At 37.8% G+C, this 22,505-nt stretch overlaps 2 protein-coding genes across 2 annotated transcripts; one reads left to right on the top strand and one right to left on the bottom strand.

Moving 5' to 3' along the window:
* Positions 1–1,898: 1,898 nt before the first annotated feature.
* LOC106921436 (retinol dehydrogenase 11-like) lies at positions 1,899–9,567 on the top strand. The gene is made up of 7 exons (XM_014993142.2): positions 1,899–2,111; positions 3,124–3,264; positions 3,347–3,538; positions 3,643–3,804; positions 3,914–4,030; positions 5,424–5,628; positions 7,804–9,567. The coding sequence occupies exons 1-7, from the start codon at positions 2,039–2,041 to the stop codon at positions 7,907–7,909; spliced, it is 996 nt and encodes a 331-aa protein (XP_014848628.2). The 5' UTR covers positions 1,899–2,038; the 3' UTR covers positions 7,910–9,567.
* A 481-nt stretch (positions 9,568–10,048) lies between these two features.
* Positions 10,049–11,641, bottom strand: ankrd34c (ankyrin repeat domain 34C). Its single transcript, XM_088006270.1, has one exon. It carries the CDS (start codon positions 11,639–11,641, stop codon positions 10,049–10,051), a length of 1,593 nt encoding a protein of 530 aa, XP_087862396.1.
* Between the last annotated feature and the right edge of the window lie 10,864 nt (positions 11,642–22,505).

Here is a 22,505-nt window from a genome sequence, read left to right as displayed (position 1 = left end):
TTATATCAGGAACACCGTGAAATTTATCTTGATCATAAATCGTCAGTAGAATTCAAGCCGGAAAGTCACATTCCAAAAAGTATCAGCAGAGGGCCCTCTAATTTTAGCAGGGGAAGCTTGCCATAATGGGAGAGTGACTGTGAAGTGAGCAGAGCAGTCATATGACAGGTTTGGTTGAGTGCCAGCAGTCGGGTCACCTCTGACGCACTCTGGGAGAATAGAAGTTGTAGTGATTTGAAAAATAAAATTAAAATTCAGAGATTTAAATCTGCCTATGTCTGACTGGAGATATCAAAACCTGTTGTTTTCTAGTAAAACTGGAAGTGCCCAGATTGTCTCTCTTTAATGAGAGACTGTAATGACAAAATAGGGAGGTAGGGGTCAGCGACAATTGCATAATCCTTTATGTTCGACAATAGTCCTTGAAGACTCAGTCAGTTAACATGTCTGCTCACACTCCGCCAGATTTTCTCAGATGTCAAACTATTAACCCCAAGGTCAGGTGTTTAACCCACGTCCAGACTCATATCAGAAAACTCCACAGAGCTCTGAAGTTCAGAGGAGGACATGACTTTTTGATAGGACACGGTGTTTTTTTTTTTTTTTCTCATATCTGTATGCACGGTGCAAATGTTTTAGCTGAGGCTTTCAGCAGACTTGTTGAATTTAAGAGTGTAGGCGAATGCTATTACTACTGTTCTTACTGGTGGGTTTCAGCTATTGTCTACTAAAACAATCGCAGGAACTAACCCTTTGTACTAGTTGGAATTAAGAACATCCTTTCATGCTATGTACCATAATTGGCATCAAAACAAATTCAACATACTGGACTGCTGAGAATAAAATTTCTATAAAAAAAAAAAATAAATAAAAAAAAAAAAAAATTCTAATTGTCTGGAAGTTGGAGATGATGCAGATGCTCCATCTGCTGGGGTCCACAGAGAAGCACTGCTAATCTGTTGTTGAGCCTGCACTGACCTCTACTGGCTCAAATTCACAACATTCACTTTAATGTGTGCTGCTCTTGACCTTACCTTGCAAAATAAATTGCTGCATGGGATGTAATCTTTTCAATTTATCTTTCACTATATTTTCTTTTTCCTCAATACACCAGTGGGATAGCAAAATGTCACTAAACGTTTACAAGCAATGCTTCATAATGGGATGACTGATACTTTGACAGTGATCTATTGCTACTGTTTATTTATTAATTTTCAGGGATATTTTATTACTACTATTCATGGGAAAGGGTTGCTGAAATATGGTTTTACTATAAGATCAACGGCCATTGAAGTTTTTTTTTTATTAACATGTTTTAATTTTTTTGTTTGTTTTTTATATATACTGTAGACGTTAGCTTAGTGGGGAAAATGTTGATTGCAAAATTGTTAGTGATTAATTTGTGAAACAGGCTGTTGGAAGACTAACAGAGTAGTAAAAAGTAATACCTAGACTCTGAAGTTATTGCATATAACTTCAGAGCAAATCATACAATCAAATTGAATGGCATAAATGAATCAGACATCTGCTTCTCTATAGCCTACACCTTAACACTTAGTTACATTTCAATAACGAATGAACAAATTTGGGATTTCACGTAGTTTGCCCACAAAATTAGACAGTTCTTGTGATATTGTAAGCAAACAAACAAACAGATAAATAAATAAATAAATAACGATACTTAATATTATTATACATTAGGTTAGGCACAATGACCCCTTTTTTATAGACCTAAGTCGACGACTACATCTCAACAACGGATCATCAAAATTATTTAGGACTTTTTATATGTATCCTCATAAAGCTTACGCTGTCGTTGTTTTTCAGGCGCGTTGACATGGACAGCCAATGAGCTTCCTCTTTATTGCATTGTGGCAGTGGGCGGTACTTCCTCTTTGTATTACGTATCTGTGGGTGGCGGGCGAGCTTTGTTGTAACAAGTTGTTTAACCTGCTTTTCTGGTGCTGGTTTGCTGAACGGACTTGAACAGAGTCTGCTATTCCTTTTACATCCATTGGAGTACAGCGATATTAAAGCAATGGAGGTCATTACCGCTACAAGGTCATTTTTGCTAGAGTACCCTAAAACTATTGCTGTGGTCACACTTACAGGTAATGTATTGGCGTCCCGAGTCTTTGTTTAAAATTTGTTTTAAATAAACCACTTACTTATGAATAACATTAAGTCGTGTATTGCATCTATAATGTTTTAGTAACTTGGCTCTGCTCCAAAAATATATTTATTGAAATAAACGAATTTCCGAACCGTGCAGAGCCACATGGGAAAACTGCATTCGATTTTTATCATGATAATTATCTGATGGATGGAAACATGGCACACAAGGTTAACAAAAATTACTAACTACACTTCGAGGACGTCGTTTAACAGCTGGTACGTTCCTTGACAGTCAGCCGGCGCGCGAGTCGGCCAGTGACACGAGCGGTTATTATGGAGTTTTAATGAACAAAAACTTTGCCTTAAACGAGAGACCCAATAGAGCAGAATGCTAACTATACGACTAAGAAGTTGACTGTAAATGTGCAAAACTTAAATATAAATTTCCATATATTTTTGCAAGAAAGATACACAACATTTTTTCCTCACTCTGACATTAAATCAGTCTAAGTTCCTCTTGTTTTAGGTTACTTATGATTACCTAAAAAAAATGTATTCACTTAGTGCCATAATGAGAGAAAAGCACATTTTAAACATCTTCTCTCTTAGGTTTAAATTCAGAACTTTAATTCAGAAATAATTTGGGGTATAATTTAGGGTCACTCTCTATTTGGATGACACAATTAATTTCTGGGGCTGTTTATATTACTACTATTACTTTTTTATGTTTTCTTTAACAAGCCAATTGCTTGTTAATATTGCTGCCACCCTTGTATTTCTCAGTTACTGTTTCCTTTTCAGGCTTTAAATTTTCTACTTTTTTCCTCCAAGTGTAACAATAGTTATTATGGTCAGACTGTTCAGTTTTTCCATTAGAGATTAGAGGACTTGTTTTCATAAAAAAATGGCTTAGTAATCTTCATTATGTACACATTTAATTTTTGAAGGAAGCACTAACGGATAGGTTTTAGATTTATTTTGGTAACTATCTGGACATTTTTTCCACAGGAGTGGGTTTGTTTGGATTTAAGAAATGGATGGCCGGTGGTGTGTGTCGCAGCAAGGCCCGCTTAGATGGAAAGACCGTCCTGATCACCGGAGCCAACACTGGAATCGGCAAAGAGACCGCCGTTGACCTGGCCAGAAGAGGTTAATATTTCACCTTGGTGTTAAATATTGTGAGAAAGACACGGTTCTGTTTAATCCTACGGCTTGTGCTTTTGTGTGACAGGTGCGAGGGTAATCCTGGCCTGCAGAGACATGGACAGAGCTAACAATGCTGCAGAGTACGTTAAAAAGACGAGTGGAAATGACAACGTTGTTGTCAAAAAGTTGGACTTGGCTTCCCTGCAGTCGGTGCGTCTGCTCGCAAAAGACATTTCAGCAAGTGAAAAGCGTCTGGATGTTCTCATCAATAATGCAGGTGGCTAACGGCTCAGACCTGAATCTTGATCATGGGTGTTTCATGTTCAACAGCTGTCAGATGTTTCTGTGGTTAAGTAAATAAACCAATGTTCTTATCTTTAGGGATTATGAGCTGCCCACAATGGAAAACTGAAGATGGGTTTGATATGCAGTTTGGTGTGAATCATCTTGGCCATTTCCTTCTGACAAACTGCCTCTTGGATCTCCTAAAGCAGTCAGCACCAAGCCGCATTGTCAATGTTTCCAGTTTAGCACATGAAAGAGGTGAAGTTCTTTTCTCCTATTTGCTCTGCTGTGAAATCTTTCAATGGTTCTTTTATGTCTTACGTCTTTGCTGTTCTTTAAACAAGAATGTCCTGTCTTTGTTTCACAGGCCAAATCAACTTTGATGATATAAATCAAGAGAAAAACTATAATCCTTGGAGAAGTTACTCTCAAAGTAAACTCGCCAATATCCTCTTTACAAGGGAGCTGAGTAAAAGGTTACAAGGTACTAAGCTCTTTTTCGAATTACTTTAACAATAATGTATTTTCAGATTCTTGTTCCAGCATACAGATATCAACATATATTGCAAAGATGGTTTAAAATCTATAAAATAAATTCCTATAATATAATCCTGTAATATCATCTCACTATAAATCCAAATTTTACTTTTTCTATTAAGTAGCAAGAAATGCTACATTATTATTATTATTATTATTATTATCGTTTATTTAGTTGCTCTTTGATGCAATTGGCCAATCGCATCAAAGAGCACCCACTGTACTGTCAGTTTTCTAAGTTAAAAAGACCAACATAAACTGCTAATCTGCATTCCAAATGAGACCTACATTGTTCACTTGGAACTCATAGTCGTCCCATTTCCATTTGTCAGTTTCTCTCCCTTTTTGTTTTTTTTTGTGAACTTTGAAGAGAGTGCTGGGGTCTGGATAAAGAGTCCATGGATCTAGATTACGATAATTTAACAGAGTTTACCCTCTAAAACTTAATATTTACATTAACAGCTGTTAAATAGATAAAACCTGACAGACACATCCCAGGTAACTATTAACCACATCACAAAGAGCAACAGCAGTCGCAGCACCTTGTCTCTTAATTTAAAATCTATAAAGAATTCCAAAGAGGATGTGGATGTTTTCATGTGTGCCCCAGAACATAAACTGTTTAAAACCCTGGAACATTAAAGGATTTACTCCATCTTTCCTCACAGACGGCTGTAAACGAACATCAGTGATTTGAAATGTGTTTTATTGCATTTATGGCAGCAGTCTTCTAAACTGATTTAACTTACAATGAATAAAAAAGTAAGAAAATGTGAAAAGCTCAACACCATCCGTCCATAAAATTCCATATAAATGTTTTAACTTGTTGATCTGTTGTTAATGGCCCCAGGACAATACCCTGGTTTACGGAAAAGCTTTCTGTACTTAATTTGCACCTTTATTTGTAAAAAAAAAAAAAAAAAAAAAAAAGAATAAATAAAAAAAAGTTATATCTTTCAGCTGTCTGTAGCCACCCTCTAACTTAAGAAGATAGACACAACATACCTATGTTGTGCTTAAAGCTTCTTGGCTCTCCAATATTGAATATTAAGAGAAATTTGCCTCTGTATCATATCAGAATTATATAACAGGGAAGTCATGTAATGCTAACTTAAAAAAATAATAATAAAATAACACAAATATTTAATTGACATTTATTTTATTGGACCTGTTTTTGGTCCAGTAAATTAACAAAATCTTGTTTTGTTCGCCCTCTGAATAATAGTTATGAGTGTGAGGTATAAAATATGTAGTTTAAGATTGATTTTAAGTTTTTCCAGGCTTCTTTACAAGGGTAAATGCATCGAGGTCATCAAGTCTTACATTGTGTCTTTATTTAGGTACTGGAGTAACAACGTACAGCCTCCACCCTGGAGTTATTCGCACCGAGCTTGCCCGACACTTCATGCCCACCATACCCCTGTGGAAGAAAGTGTTATACAAACCATTCAGCTTCTTCATTAAGAATCCCACAGAGGGCGCACAAACCACTATCTACTGTGCAGTGGAGAAAAGCCTGGAAAATGAGAGTGGATTGTACTACAGGTCAGTCACTCATCATCTTTAGTTCAACTATCAGTACCAATATTGCAGTGTCTGATTTAATGGCAATTTATCAAATAATGTGAATTCAATTCAGCATCAGAACAAGACTGATTTTGCTGACTGACTGGTCTTATTTTATGCTATTAGTGGTGCTTTTTGCATCATCTTGAAGTAAGTACGATCGAGATCGTTACAATCTAACATTAAAAATTTCATCTGGATATGTGTTTTTATGTGCTTTATGTGTTTTTATATTATGTTTATTGAAAATTCAATAAAACCTCAAATAAATTCACTAAGATATCTAAAAAAAAGTACTTGCTTTAGAATTTGATCAGTTGTAAAGTTTTCGGTCTGCCAAATGTCCTGATCAGCAGTGCTTTTAATCAAGCACAGCAAACAGCAGCAATAACCTTCATTAAGAATTAGGAGCCTTGTCATGATGAATTTCACTCAGCATTCATGCTGCTTTTAACTCTGTTTTGCTCTCTGCTGACTCCCGAGGGATATTTGCACCTTTTCAGGTTGCTGCTTTATGATCACCATCAAATGTGGTGACATTGTCTGTCATCCAAGCTGTGCTTTCTAGGCCATGTACAATGGGTGCAGCAGAGCTTTCTTAGCAGCTTAGCACAAAATAACTGCTTGCTGAGTTGATGAGAGCATAGCTGTGGGCTGGAAAACCAAAGCAATTATCTGCAACGCATTTAAAGAACGTGTAAAGGTGAAGCACATTACAGAGGTGGTTGATAAGTACCTATAAAGAAAAGCTCTTTCACAATATGCAGATATTGTAGAAGTAGGTGCATCAACATCAATGTAAAGGAAAAAAAAGACTAAGTAAGGAAGATACAATTTTAAAAGTGATTTCTCAATTTCTTGCCTTTCTAAGGCCAGTTTACCATATTAGTTCATATGCAAACATAGCATATGATATATAGAATTTATGAAAAGTATTCCTTTTCAAAACGCATTATGTTAACTATTTAACACTTCAATTTAAGGTGTTTTATTCAGATTTTATGTAACTAATGTAGTACAGTTTTTGTTTTTAATAATAATAATAAAAAGAAAATAAGTGTTCCTGTATCTGTTTTACTCTTCTACCCTTTAATAAAACCCAGTTCAACCAGTTCCCTTTAAAGGTCAAATTATCACTAACTAGAGTTCACCTGTGAGTAATTTAGTCTCGATATAAATGCAGCCGTTTGGTGAATTTCTTAGCTTTGTTAGAGAACATCAGTTAAAAACAGTTCCATAAAAATCAAAGTATGCTACAAACAGGTCAGTGGAGTTTAATGTGGAAAGAGCTTGGCGCAACTGCAGACCGCCTATTCACCTAAACCATGAGTCTGCAACTCTAGCTGGACTGAGTGCAAAATGGCTCTTTGGATGTAAAGTTTGCAGACCCATGACCTAAACTGACAAGTATTGAAAACCTTGTAGACTTGCTAAAAAGACAAGCTGCTGTATTTGCAGTGGAAGGTGATTCTACAAAGTACTGAGTGAGGAGGAGGAAATACGTATCCATGCCACAATTATATTACTAAAAAATATTAGGCATTATTCATTCCTCTTCACTGCTTTGTGTTCGTCTATCGCATAAGGCCCAGTAACTGCACTGATACTAGTAGTCGTGTGGTAAAAATACTTCAGCAATGCAATAAAATGTAATAACATATAATATAATAACCACTATTTCTACTATACAATAGGCATTTGCTTTTATTAATTAAACTTAACACTCTTGCTGTTCATTAATGGCTGTTTAGTAATTAAGTATTTGTCTCCATCTTTCTCTTTGCAAATTTAAAAGGGCCCCAACTCCTCATTAACTTGTTTTGATCCCCACTGTCTATAAATCTAATAAACTCAATGATCTTCTTAATGGAGGAAACACAAAGAAAATATTGACTGGATCTTGGATTGTGAGGAGGAAAGAAAAAACTATCCTGCAGACAATGATAAATTTACTTATTAAATTTACAACGTCTCTTTACCAAGAGGTGGCTGAATGACCATCATTATCTTGGACAAATATTGCCTTGTTACCCTGTAAATTACCGCTTGGTTGCCAGCTACTTTCATTTATTGCCGAATGATTAACTTACTCATGCGTACTTGTGTGAATCAAGTCATGTGTTTAACATCCAATTCCTTCCCTGATTACTGCAGCGACTGTGCCCGTAAAGCTACCGCCCCTCAGGGACGTGATGATGAAGCTGCCAAGAAGCTGTGGGATCTGAGCGCCTCCATGGTGGGTCTGACACAGTCCGAGTGACGCACATGACGGTGGCGATGGCTCTTCACGGCACTAAACGCATCGCAAAGCCACCCCGATAATGCACCGGCAGTCTTTCTGGCGAGCAACAGCGTGACTTTTAACAAATAAAGTCGGCAAGCAAAACACAGTAATTCACGTTTGATAGACATTTATTTAGAATGTACAACAAACTACTTGCAAAAATACTATCTATTCAGCTATGTTGTGTTTTCTCTGTTTAAAAAGTAGCACTGCTTCACAGATAAGTTACATGGAAGCTGCACGATCCTTAAATTGTCATTAAATGACATTTCACCAGTGTCTGCGTGGACTGGGAGCTTATATATTATCCGCTTTTACATGAAAAAAACATTTAAGACATGAGCTTTCATGAGACTTTTTTTTTTTTAACACTGCTAATGTTGACATTTTTTATGAGCATTAAATTGTCAAACTTTATAGCCTACTGTCTTGCCTATAAGGCATAATGTTGATTAATATCATGTTCACTCATTCTTTGTCTTTATTTTGTTTTATGTCAAATGAATAATGTAGACATTGCTAAAGGGTAGTTCAATATTTTTGAAGTGAGGTTCTGCTGAGCAGTAAATGTCTTTACTACACCTTTATAAAGTCAAAATTCATCCTAAGTCAACTAAGCTGAGATTCATAATGTCACAAACAACTCCAATCTCAAAAATATTATGAGAGTTTATGAGAACTCTATTTAATAACCCTTAATCTGTCACCATGTTTGTAATGAAATGATATATACAGAGAAGTCAATGATTATTTACAAGGAAAATGAAGGCAGTATATGTGGTGCGCCACCAATGACCCTCCTGTGTGAAACACATGCTAAAAATATAGGAATTAATATATTCCGACCAGAGTAACTCTCTAATGAAGAGATGGGGGAAAGAAAGCCTTTTAAGAATTGTTTTTTTTTTTTTTTTTTTTTTACTAGACATCTTGTTTCCATATAAAAAGCGCTGAGTGGTAGAAAACTAACAAACATCACCCTGAACACACTGCTCTCACTCTGAAATACAGTGGCATCATGTTTTATGAAGGCTTTTCTTCAGTAAGGTCAGGAAATCTGGTCAGGCATTACAATTTTAATTTAATTTTTTATAATACAATTGTTTAATTTTAATCCTAGGTTTTCATCACAAATTTATTTTACTCAAGAGTTTTGTAATATATCCACAACGACTGGAAATTCTTCACGTTAGCCGTAAGTGTTTCACAAAGGAAGACCATTTGTGGCACACAACCTCCAGCTTTGATTTATTATTATTATTATTATTATTATTATTTATTTGTAAATTAACATTAGCATGTTTGTAAATAACTGCCCAATGCAAACTTAATGACAGCTTAAAAGTTGCTAAAATGTCACTGGCATATAATTGCTATGACATTCTATTGATTTGAGTTCTTTAATGACACCTGCTTTGATCATGGCTTCTCTTGAGATTACAATTGAACTTCAATGGAATCTAATAATCTGGATTTGTACTTAATAAAGACAAAGAGAATTATCACCTTCAGGTAAGAAAATAATTACTATCCCTTTAACAGAATATCACTTCAAAAATTCAATAGGACTATCCTTATAAATTCATGAACATAAATGAATTGCCTTCATATAATAAATATATCTGTTCATTTGTCTTTTTTTTATTTCTTTCGCTTGAAGGCACTTTTTTACAAAATTGCTACAAACAGTCAGGTTTCATCCCATTCAAAGCTACATCTCAGAGAAGTGAATCTCTCCTGTATCTTTTTCCAGAGAAATGATCATTTCCATATGCAGAAAGTTTACCCAAGTGGCCTGCTGGCTACAAAATGAACCCTGCTATGTTTCTCACAAATTATATGATCATGTATTCACATTTACATTCAAAAGTAATACATACACAGGGAATGTTGTAAAGATAATCCTTAATCTGGGTTTAACTCAGGAAAGAAATCTATCTATATTGCTTAGATTCAATATATATTCATGTAGATTTATTTGTTTTAAATTATACATTATTCAACATCTAGTTAGCTGTATGTACACACAGCTGAACCTATGGATGTACTTCCTGCCATTATAGGGTGCTTTTGTTTCTACTACCACAGTATTTGCTGCATTAACATCATACCTAACTAATGTGGAGGCTCTTCAAAATCATAAAGCTGTTTCATCTGTTCCACTTGCATAGAGTGCCTTCTAACAAGTTTCTTCTTTGACTTGAGACCTCCTGTCTTTGGTGTGTTTGGTGCTACTGGGGCTATAGATTTAATACCTGCTAGAAGGGGTGAAGAGGGCTTGTTACTGGCCCCAATGTCAGGAATGGGTGGATTTGGGTTAACATTGAGAGGGGGCAACTGGCCGGGCCTAGTGTGGGAGATGTAGTCCAATAGTAGTGTGCCAGAGCCTCTCCTCTCCAGGAGGCCAGGCGGACGCCTTCGTGCCGTGCTTGGAGAGGACGTGCTCGCATTGCTGTCAAGAGATTCTCTAGAACTGGTGAGCATGGCGAGCGGAGAAGTGTTTAGCTTCCTTCGCTCCACTGGGACTTTAGGAGAGTCTAACATGGCAGAATCTGAGTACAGCTGCGAGTCTGAGTCATAGTGATCATTTCCCAGACGTCTCCTGTGCAACGTGTCTCTGAGGCTGACTTGTCCACTGCTGAAGCTGCTGCCGTTCTCCTGCTCCGTGGGCACGGTACTGCGGCGAGCCAGCGGCTGGTGCTGTCCGAGAGATCTATCGTATGACGGCTTAGATGTTGGCGGCACTGATAACGAGGTTGTCATTTTGCACGGCTGGTCCCCCACCAGTGGGAAAAGGCTTTCCTTCTCATCCATGCTGCTCTGCCGGGACAAAGCGGATCGCTTATTCAGAGAGAGTCCATTCACCCCGACAACAACATCTTCATCAGAGCTGGCTTTCTTACTCTCCTCATGTGCAGCAGCTGCAGCAAGGACAGAGGGAGCAATCAGGCCCCAGGGTTCTGATTGCAGCCGCTTCAGCTGAGGCAAACGCGCTCGCTTCGGGTTTGCAGGCCGGCGAGTTGGAGATGTGGGTCCATTTGTGAGCTTTGATGCTGTGACAGAAGTTTTTATTTTTGTCTGGAAACTGAAGACTGTGTTTTGTTGCTCTTGCTCAGATGTGGAAGATGCGGTGACGTTGACGTCGGAGGGAGAGGCGCAGTATTCTGGAGATGACCTCTCGATCAACTCTGGAGATGGCGGCACATTTAGATACTGTTTGGTAGTTTTAGTGCCGGATGGTGACTTGTCTGTAGTGATGATGATTACTTCCTTTCCTTTAGCTTTGCATGCATCCAAAAGTAACTTTAATGTCTCCTTGTCGTCCGCATTGATGGCATAGACCAGAGCCGAGGCCCCACTCCTGTCCTCCAGACTGGGATCAGCGCCGTTGCTTAGCAGATGATCCACCACCTCGTGCCCGGCCTTATGGATGCAGGCATGCATTAGGGCTGTCCTGCCCGCCTTGTCCTGTATGTTTGGGTCTGCTTGGTTGTCCAGCAGATATTTGACAAGCTTCGACTTTGTCACACTTTGCTGGTCGGAGTGTGTCGACATGCAGGCCACCATGAGGGGCGTCTCTCCACGTTCATTGCTTTCATTGATGTATGCACCTCCTTCCAACAGGAGCCTGGTGAGTCGTAATCTTTTGAGCCACACTGCCTTCAGGAGAGAGTTTCCGTCTGTGCGCAGCTCCAAAATGTCTGCCATATCCCCAATCTGCCGCAGGTCCTCTCAGTGTTGAACTCACAGCTCACAGACCTTTGAAGAAAGTGTGGAATTAGTTCAGCATTCAACATTTTCCAAAATTTAGAAGATAGGATTCACAGGGCTATCCGTGAAAATATCTGTGTGACCAAGCTGTGTGCAAATCTGAGTTAACCTTTAATCAGTAGTGATTCTTAGAAGAATGGTATGCAGATTCCTTAAAAAACAATGAAGTAGCTCTTTAATCAAAACTGACTCTGAAGCTGCAAAAAAATAAAAAATAAATTACTTCATAAATTACTACTGACAGTCACAGTCACTTTATACCAATTCTGTTCTTTATTAAACTGACATGTAAAATAAGTATCAAAAAAACCTGTTGGGAGTTGCTTCCCCAAGACTTTGCCACCCTGGGCAATAAGCCACACCACCTGTATAAAAAGTTTCCTTTAACTGTAATTATCAAATAAGATGAAAGACAGATCTACTATAAAAATAGTCCATCCAAAAACCATTGTCTGTTCACTGACTTACCTTGCCCATATTTAAATACCTTATGTATGAATTTAGTATGCTTTTGTGTGTATTTATGTAAATTACAGCCAAAGCAAATTACCTCACATTCTCAAAGACTGGGAATGTTTGTGTCATGCAGATTGTGGGGAAGAAATGTCATCTTCTAAAAGCTGGTGGTAATTTTGGAGCAGGAGAAGAAGTAAAAGATGGCATACAGTAAATGATACAGGTATGCCCCAGAAAGTAGGGTTGTTCCTTTTTACGCTAAACACTTAGTGTCAAAATTGGGCTTATATTTTTCCATTTTTGTACAGATACAATAACAATCACAGAGCATATCTGTGATTCAAGTCATGTGTTTGTGGAATGTGCTGAGATTTTCCACGTGCAGAGGTATAACTGCATTTGTTAACATACAATCCAAAGGAATCCATTAAAGTGATGCACAATTCCTCTGATAATCACAATCAACAGCATCATTCTAGTTTTAAAATTACATCTTGAATCCTTTAGTCGGATTTTGTCCTTTATGTTTCTAGGAATGTGTTCACTTCCATGCCTGTACTTCTCTGTGACTTTAAATAGCTCGAAAGTAAAAAAAAGTTCTCTTTATCTTTAAAAATAAACTTCACCTGTTGTATTTGTGATGAGGGAGAGAACAATTGTAACCTAAGGCAGATATAGGTGCCAACATCTGCTTGGCTCGAAATGCATGTTTGCACTTTCTATGTGTTTAGTACGACTGTGTTTAGTATGACCATCTTTGTGCAGAAACAAAGCAAAATGATACAAAAAAAAAGATAGAAATTGAATTACTTCAACTTCCCTGTTTGTTTATTTAGTGCTTACCTACATTTTCACAACCAGTAGGTGGCAGTCTGATATAACATGAAAATCATAAATATAAGTTAATAATATCAAATCTGTTGTAGTAGATGTATTCTTTAGGGTAAATAACAAATCAGACAAAAGCCTCTTTTATATAACATGTAGCTTTTCCATGCACTGAGGAGGAGAAAAAGGTGACACAACCTGTTAGAGTTCCAAACACAACTGATCCATGATCGGGTTGTTTAATTTTGTTTAAAAACATTCAAAACTGATATTTTATCAGTAAAACAGATTGTCCTCTATTACCATAACCTGTATACAAAAGCAGATGATGTGTTTAAATTAATCTTATTTCTAGTGGGTCATACGTGTATAAGACACTGTAATTTAGCGTCACGTTTTTATATCTAAATTTAAAAACAGCAGCACAGCATTAAATGATGTTTAATGCCAGCAAACAGTCTGAGTCGTCGCGATGAACTTGGCAAGAAAGACGCGCTTTGTTATAACCTGAAACAGATTGGATAATCTTCTGTTAAAATATGCAAATGGGCTATATTTAAATTATATTGCAAATAATAAGCTGTGTTTATGAGGAATATATACATGTATTTATTTTTTTTTTTTTTTTCATGGAATGTGAGTCTTGTTTGCCAGTCACCCCGCCTCGACGCAAGACAAGGACATAAAGTTCACAAACCTTCATTCGCGATCATTTCTGCAATTGAACAATCTCAGGGACCAACTTCATGCGCTTACCTGCTCAGAGAAGAGTCTCTCCATGTCCAAAGTGTCCGGTGCCATCTGAGAGGGATTATACATGGAGGGACAAAAAACTGATTCAAAACACAAAGTTTGTTGCGGTATCCTTTATTTTTCCAGCCGCGGCAGCTCCCATCGATGCGTCCTAGTTTAGGTTACAGTGCGCCGTCCCTCTCTGTCACCATGAGCACATGATGACGAGCTGTGTGGCTTTTTGTTACGGAGGCGCGCTACATCAGTCCAATGGGGTGTATTCCTTTCACTGCGCACTCAGGGATCACAACCTGGAGATGCGGAGGGTTATAAATAACTTAGTTTCTTGCTTGTTGAATGAAACGTGTTGTCTCTTGACGTCAGAGTCGCCCGAAATAAACTGCGTCTGATGAAAAACCTATGTCCTGATCTTTACATCTTCAGGACGCAAACAAAAAAAACGAGCGCCACCTCCTATTGACATTGCGATTGCTTCGCATGTATTTATTTACGATTATACCAGAGGGAACACTGAAGAATGGAAGTAGCAGAAAAGCGTTTTGGGCGGCTTATGATAAAAACAAGTGAACCTTTTATTATGAATTCATCTGCTCAGTGAACAGTAGTTGATTTGCGCTTCAAAATTAACACGTTACACCTTCACCACCACATTTGGGACGGAATAACACATACTGGAAAGATAACGTGTATGTCTTTGTGAGCCTTCCTATAAGTTCTTTGGGGGTTAAAAAACAAACAAACAAAAAACACAATCTGTCCATTTCTATTATCAGTACATAAATTAATTTTTGTTCAAACTGATATGCTTAACTCCAACTTTTTTTTGGCAATAAAAAAAAAGCTCCCCTCATTGTGATACCCCGAAATAAATTCCAGTGAAACTCCTTTCCTTCAAATTTATTTTGCCAGTAAATTTCACCTGTGTGTAATTATACCTCAGTGTAAATAAATATTTTCTGTGTAGGCCTTAGAGGCCTGTTAGAGAACATTAGTGACCAAACAGACCCACAAACACCAAGGAAAACTGTAGACAAGTCTGGCATAAAGTTGTAGACATTTAAGTGAGCATTTTTTTCAACCCAAAATGAGAAGTGACTGTCATAACTGCAGATCTATACCAAGTCATTAAATTGGCTGATAAAGAGAGCATCAGTCAGAGAGATTAGCTGCAGAAAAATACACCACTCAAGGGAGAGAATCTGACTACAGGGCAGTCACACCCCAAAAATCAGACTTTTATGCAGGAGTTGGAAGCAGAAAGATATTGCTGAGAGAAACTCGTAAGAAGTGCTGTTTGTAGCTTGCCACGGCAAACGTGAATAAAGATCGGATGAGACAAAAATGAAACCTTTTGGGCTACATAAAAAGCACTAGGACATAGAATACACCACATCCCAGCCTAAACTTAGTAACCCTATAGTTACTCTTCTACAGGAGGTGCAGAAAAGCTGTAAACAGTTGATGGGAAGATGGATGCAGCAACATACATTTCCTGGAAGTAAACATTTTGGAAGTTGCAGAAACACTTGAAACTTGAGCGGATGTTAATTCTCAACTAGAGGAGAACCCTGAACTTACAGTGCTATGTCCTGGTTTAGACCAGCGGATATTTATGGGTTAGATTGGCATAGTCAATCTGACAACCAGTTTGCAAAAAAAAAAAAAAAAGCCAAAATTTCAATTTTGTTGTATACGAGCAAGGCTGCTGGAGACCCAATACCAAAAAGGCTTAACGTTTTGATTTTACAAAGTACTGCCAGCAGCTGGATCCATATAAAGAATTTAAGAACATATATCCATCTCTTCTCCCATATGCTCTGCTTTGTGTTGCTCAATCACATAAAATACCACTGCAATGGTAAAGCTCTGGTTTTAACACAAAACGTGAAAAGCCCTAGCGGTGTGAACACTTTTACTAGGTGCTGCATATTTTTCCACATCGATGTATATTTACAGTGTTCAATTAAAGAGGCCAAAACTTGTAGCAGCCATCACCGCCATACAGCCTAATATGGACATTTCTATTTTTAGGTTGCTATGAGACAGCACAGAGGCAGCTTCTAATGAGAACAGTGATGTTCTCAGCACTGCAAGGAACAGGTAAATCAGACCCACAACATACCACCAATGACAGCTTAGCTTTCATGGGATTTTGTGGAGATAATCTTTGCAAGCGCTGTATTTGTTTTCTTTGAACCGTGCTATTTTCCCCTCCCTGACAAGGACTGATCAGTTTATTACCCATCCAAACACCTGATGTTTCAGGACCTCCAGTTGTCAATGCTTGCAGTGATTTTTCACCTGTGATTGGCTCCCCGGTCCCTCAGGATGTGTTGTTTACAAGGCACATGGAGGTGGTTTTATGAAACAGCACACACCATTATCACTGAGTCAAAAGACACATCTCTCTCCATCCATATTCAAGAAGCATTAAACACAAACATAGAAGCAAAGAATAGGTACAGCTCCTGTCATGAGTTTACATCTGCTCCTCATAAATACACTATCTGTGGGATTTTAATGATTTATTTCAGTAGTTTTGGAGGATTTTCATTATGTATTATACATTCTGTGTTAATGCAAGTTTGTGATCATTCTTCAGTTAGATTCCTCCTTACTGAATAAACCTGAAATAAAAGAAAAGATATTCAGATGTTTAAGAACAACCTTGGAATAACCAAACCTCAAGCCGGCCATAAACCAGAAACTGTTGGCTGACATTGTCACCATTCAAAAATGAAGCCAGTTTTACATTTCCTCTGACAAAGAAGATGTGGTGCAAAACAGAAGCAACTTAAAGCTAAGTATTTTTAATGACTAAACTTGTATTTAATCAAGTGGTCAAGCCCCAGGCCCTCTAAATATGTTTTTATGGTTGAACAAATACTGAGCTATTTAGCATCAATAACAAGAAGTATATTTTTCAAACTGAAGAACACAACACAAACTGTCAAGCACTTAAAGTTCTACTGATGAATTTTACAATAAAACGTAATGAAAATGGAAGATTTCTTCTAAATTTTTTAACATTACAAAACCTGCAGCCAGCCAGTGTAAACAAAGTTCACCACAAATACATCAGTACTGACTAATGCTAATCTTCTGGAACTGACCTGTTCTCAGCTCTGTTTAAATGTATGGGTTATACTTTAAACTCTTGTCTGTACCAGGAAACCAAATAATTTATAAGGCACCCAACCAATTCTCAAGCCAGAATTAAGCTCAGACGTTGTTAATGCCTTCAGAGCTTCAATGAATAGCTTACATACATCTTTGAAAGCCAAGATTAATATAGCATTTTTCCACACAATGTGCATATGCAAACGTTTGACCAGGACTGTGGCGATCTTTACTTACCCCTCAGAAATGTATTTAGAATATTCTTTGTCTGAAATTATTCTGACTGTTCTGTGTAATACTCTGTACATTTGAAAGATGTTTCAATTTCTTGGTATGCAGATATTCAAAGTGTATCGTCTAAAAGGAAAACTAACTTATGATTTAAAAATAAGTTGTGTTGTGCCCTGAGCTGCTGTCTGCAGAGGCTTGGAGCAAGAATTAAGCCAGAGCCAAAGCTCAGAGCTTTAGACGCATTCATTAGATCCTTGAGGCACAGAGACGTCAGCGGGTCCTCATATGAGGCGATCTTTGGCCCAACAATGCTGTTGTCGGAGGTATATTAAAGGGGGAAATAAATAATTTAAACACTGTCACCCCCAGAGAGCACTTTCCATTTTCAGATATCTTACATCGCAGCTGCTGCTCTTGCTTCCTCCCGTTCTAAATATAACCTTTTCTTCTGTCTGCATTGTGAGATTTTTACTCATCAGGCTGGGGTATAGCTCCAGGACTATTTATGCATCTGGCTAAAGGACACAGAGAAGTTATCAACGGTTTTTCACATTTTGGATATTCAGAAAGATCAACAATTTCATGACAAGGTCTAGGAATAAATCAAATGAAAGCAACGTTTAACTGAACACTGTTACAATCTAAGGATCATAATTAACTATTTCAATTTGCACTTGATTGTTCTAATGTTAGACTACTGGATCTATTTTTGAAATCGCATGTTGATTAAACGTCTGGCTTCACAGACCTAATTCAGGATGGTGAGAATCAGACGTGATTTCATCAGCGATGGAGGAATGTGTTAAAACCCACCATATGGTATCTGAACATATTTGATTCTGTTCATATAGCTTTAAAAATGGACAGATGCTTTCTGTCAGAAGGACTTTCGTGGTTTACCTTTCATTTAGGAAAAAGATAAATAAATAAAGCATCCAGTGTTTAAAAATCTAAATATTGAAAAAAGACATAATGTGTCAACCTTATTAGTTTTAATCCATCAAAATAGTTGAAGGGTGATGTCAAAATCACTGTTTGAGTTTAGCCAAGCAAATGCAGGCACTTCTCTTGATGTAGAGTGAAGGATGGATTTAATATTTGTTTCTCTACATTTTGAATAGAATGTTGTTCCCAGTGCATTTGAAAGTACATGAATAAATGCTGTTATAAGAATTTGCTCACTTTTTGTAAACCCAGTGGCATTATTTTTAACTCAACTGTATAAAAAGCTGTTCATAAGAAATCTCGACCAACAAAAAAAAAAAGAAAGAAAAACAGCTTGCAGGGCCCTCTCTCCAAAGGTGACAAATTTCACCGGCTCTATTTTCAAATACTCCCCAAAAACAAGTGAAAACTGTGAAGATACCAAATAGCTGTTTTATCGGGAATACGTGTATTGGGAGCAGCAACCTCCTGGAGCCTCCACTGGTTGCTGGGAAACTGCTAGATACCAAGAAACAGTCTGACACATAACACCCCAAAACTGTTGATTTGTTGTTGGTTTTTTTTACACTTAAGCTTCTTACCTGTTTTATCCTGATTCCACTTCCTGTGCAAAGCTTAGTTAGCCAGCTACTGTCAGTTTCTTCATATCTGACAGGCAGACAGAGGAGGAGTGTTTCAGTCTCGTATACGGGTAAATGGCATAAACTATGGTGTTATTTATAGGTTTAAAAGTCAGAAGTATTGTGGAAGAATTGCTTACTGCAAATATTCTGGTTTTGCTGTGCCCGTCCTCCTTCTCCTGCATTATGAGACAGACTAGGATTTATCACCTGTTGGTGACGAAACCGTGTTGTTTCTTCCTCCATGGTGGTTGTCTCTTTAAAGACCGAGTTTGACATTCTCATGGCATTTGGTGTCTCTGCGATTGTATCAAGCGAATGTGTGGGCTGCGACAGCAATAAACTGGCACGAACCCTGCTGCAGCTTTGCACCGGACTGCTCCTTGCCTCCCTCAGATTTAGGAGGGGAAAAAAAAGAAGAAATGCCTCCAGTCCAGCTTAAAAGCCCGCCAACCCTTCACATATGCTTCTAGTAATTTTTTTTTTTTAACCTCATCACCCAGTCGTGATTATAACCCATGAAGCATCACACATTTTCAGACACTTTCATCTTCTTCATATTGAAAAGTGCTACTTTCTCGTACTTGAGATGTTGAAACGGTTCCACTCCTCCTCTGCACTTCTTCTCCCGTCTTCGCTCCTTCTGTTCTTTCACTTCTCGCAGTGCAGACCAACACCTGCCCTTCTGGCGAGCTGTAATTGAGTTGAGCATTATTCAAGAGCATTATACAGCCAACAGTTTTGCTTGGTGATCATTGTGTATGTCAGCTGTATCCTAGGAGATTGGTGCATATCTAATAAGGAGTTTGTTACTCATTTTGCAGAGTGGGCACTTTGATGTCCACCGTGTTGCATTTTCTGTTTTAGTTCAACATCCTCCTAATGAAGCCAAGGGGCCAGAAGCCTCAGAATTGGTTGCTTATCAACTCTACAACCCTCTTATTAGGACATGTTGGGAAGCCTTTAATTGGATACTGGAATAGGAAGCAGCCTTAATGGCCTGTCATTAATCAAGTGTTCAAGATATATCCACACATGACAGCATTGTTTAAAACATTGGGAATTTTAACATCAATCCTGTAGCAAAGCTATTCACGTCTTTGACATGTTCTTTTGTACGTGTATACATATTTTGTATTGTGTTCATGCAGAGCCTTAGATCCTGCGTTGTAGCTTCACCAACTAATTAGTCAGAATTGATGCTTCAGTGGAGACCGTCACATCTCTGTTCACACCACCATATCGATTGACTGCCCCTGCTAACTCACAAGAGATCTAATGAAAGACTACTCTGTAAATTCCTTATTGTGAAAATGGCAAAATCTCACTGGCAACAAATATCCAGTGGTGCTTGTATTTTAATGTAATATTAAGCTAATGTTGAACTAACATAGAGAGACAGCTACGGAGAGCCACAACAGTTTCGCAAGCAATGATGGAGGAGTAAAATTGCAGCATCCAGATGTGAAAGCCTGCATTGAAACCGATCAACACAAACTACGGGCTCTGATTGGAGCCAAAAGTCCATCTACAAAAAAATGACTTCAAGGAGGTGAATATTTGTGCAATCGCTTTTATATGTTAAGTATTATTATTTAACATCATTTTGTAAAAATCAGTTTTCAGGTTATATATATAAAAATTTGAATGATCATTGATTTGTAATAAAAAGGGAAAAACATACAAAGGAACAAATAGTTTTTTTTATAGACACTGCATATGTCATGTAGCTAGGTTGTTTCAACTTTAAAGAACTTGAGTGTATTCAGATCACTAAGGAGCTTAATCTTTTTATGTTCTACTTTATCTGCAGCTGTTGTAGTCAAATGTTTTGGGTATAATGCAGAGCAGTTTTATTATTATTATTATTTTTATGCATAACTTTAAACTCTCAGTGTGAAGAAGTGTTTTGTGCTGTGACTTCATTGCCGATTGTTTCAGAGCTGTCATAAGTTTTAGTCTGTCAGAGCATGTGGGTACATCAGTGTGGATGAGTGGCTGCTCTGACAGCGAGTTAGAGAACTTCACTTCGCTGCGCCGTGGTTCACACCCCTGAGACTGTGACGTATTTGACACCATGTGAGGCACTCTGACCAAAATACACCTCCTCTGCAGCACAAGGTGCAGGAGCAGGCTTTTCTTTTTTCAATGTACGCTGTCGCTAGTGACGTCAAATCATTCGGGTCTGTCCTTGTGGTGCCTGTTGATGAGCACAATCAGACATGACAGGACCAAACAAGATGAGTTTAGCCTCTGCAAAATGTGTCCTCACCCATTGACTCAGCTAACAATAGAGCCGAGGCTTCATGGACGTGCTTGTAAACCTGGATGCCTGCCACCTGTTAACTGAACACTGAATATTTTTTCTCTTGCAGTCATAATAACTCATTATTGAAGAACCAAATCAGCCGTTTAAGTGACTGTATATCATCCCACTCCGACGAGAGCAAGTGATTCTGCTTTAACAATAAGACGCGGGTAAATGGGAGGTTTGTTCAGACACGGGTTTCTTGATGAGGCAAGTGTAAGACAGCATATGTGTTGCAGCTGGGTCTCCTCAGCTGTGTTTGTAGGTGGGAAGAGCTGGCAAGTATCAAAGGGCAAACACAAGTCAGTAATTATTCCTGAATGCTATACGAAAGAAGTGGTGAAACACTGAGGACTGTCAGAGTGAGGTTTTTACATTTTCTCACCCAATTTCTTCTTTAAAGAAACCAGAGTGGATGTCCTCAGCTTTAGGCAGTTCTGCGCTATGTAAAGTAATTTGAGTTTATTATAAAAACCTATCATACAACTAAGCCATCTACCATCAGTTATCAGTAGAAATGTGTTAAGTGGAAGTAATGATCTCAGTAATGATATATACCAGCACACTGAAAAATAGCTTTTCTGAACACTACAGGTGAGATGAAAAAATACTCAAACTCTAAAAATTTCAGACCGTCTTCAATAATTTTTCAGTGAAGAGCTGTCTGGTTCGTGTTTGTCTTATTTTTTTTTGTATTTTTGAACTAGATGTGAATAAATGCAATCAAGCCTAATGAAAAACAATGAAACACCCCTTTGGAGTAGTTATGGTAATGAGACATCACAGGTGCACATTCAGAGCAGAATTGGACCATAAAAGACATCTTTTATGTATTTATCTATTTTTGTAAGTTAGTATTTCAGCCATTATTATTATTATTATTATTATTATTATTATTATTATTATTAGGCCCAAGATAACCCTTAGTTTGGGTACATCTAAATGCTGAACACATCTATCCAAATCTCTGTGTTGATATCCAGATGAGAATTCTCCATATCAATGGATTTTCAGAAGTATAACACAAGTATTCAGATTTTCTCTTGACAGTTAATAATGTCAATATGAGGAAGCAGTCACTGAATTATAGAGATCCTTACATCCATCTTTCTGATGTCACTTTTTTTTTATTATTATTTCAAAAGGCCATATACCCTTAAAAATAAGCTTCCGCTCCAAAAGTAACAGATCGCTCTGGAAGCATAGTATCACCTGTTTATCTCTCACACTCTAAATCACACTGATACGGCTGACACACTTGGCTGAGTCGCTTGTGTTTGTGCCCTGCTGTTTGCACACACAGACCAGGCAGGACTCTCATCAGAGTTTCCAACAGGAGGCAGAATGAGCGAGCCTTGCTCAGCTTGATTCGTAACTCTGCCGCTTTGTAATCCCTTTCCCCGTCTGATTTTTCGTTCAAAATAGACACGATAATGAACCGCCTGTGTGACGGCAAGGCAAAAAAAAAAACAAAAAAAAAAACACTGTGAGGAAGACAATCGACGTAATTAAAACAAACAGCGGCAAGTGAAAAGGAAAG

This window comes from Poecilia mexicana, unplaced genomic scaffold (assembly GCF_051168715.1).
Source record: "Poecilia mexicana isolate PSO_F unplaced genomic scaffold, ASM5116871v1 scaffold_6, whole genome shotgun sequence".
NCBI classification, from domain to species: Eukaryota; Metazoa; Chordata; class Actinopteri; order Cyprinodontiformes; family Poeciliidae; genus Poecilia; species Poecilia mexicana.
The sequence above is the reverse complement of the archived record's forward strand: the minus strand, read 5'-3'. Positions and strand labels throughout refer to the sequence as shown.

Bases quoted from the DNA above. Each gene is read 5' to 3' on its own strand.
- LOC106921436 (XM_014993142.2), top strand. From the start codon at position 2,039: ATGGAGGTCATTACCGCTACAAGGTCATTTTTGCTAGAGTACCCTAAA. The intron at 3,265-3,346 runs GTTAATATTTCA...TTTGTGTGACAG, and splicing joins CGTTGACCTGGCCAGAAGAG to GTGCGAGGGTAATCCTGGCC. The intron at 4,031-5,423 runs GTACTAAGCTCT...GTCTTTATTTAG, and splicing joins GCTGAGTAAAAGGTTACAAG to GTACTGGAGTAACAACGTAC.
- ankrd34c (XM_088006270.1), bottom strand. From the start codon at position 11,641: ATGGCAGACATTTTGGAGCTGCGCACAGACGGAAACTCTCTCCTGAAG.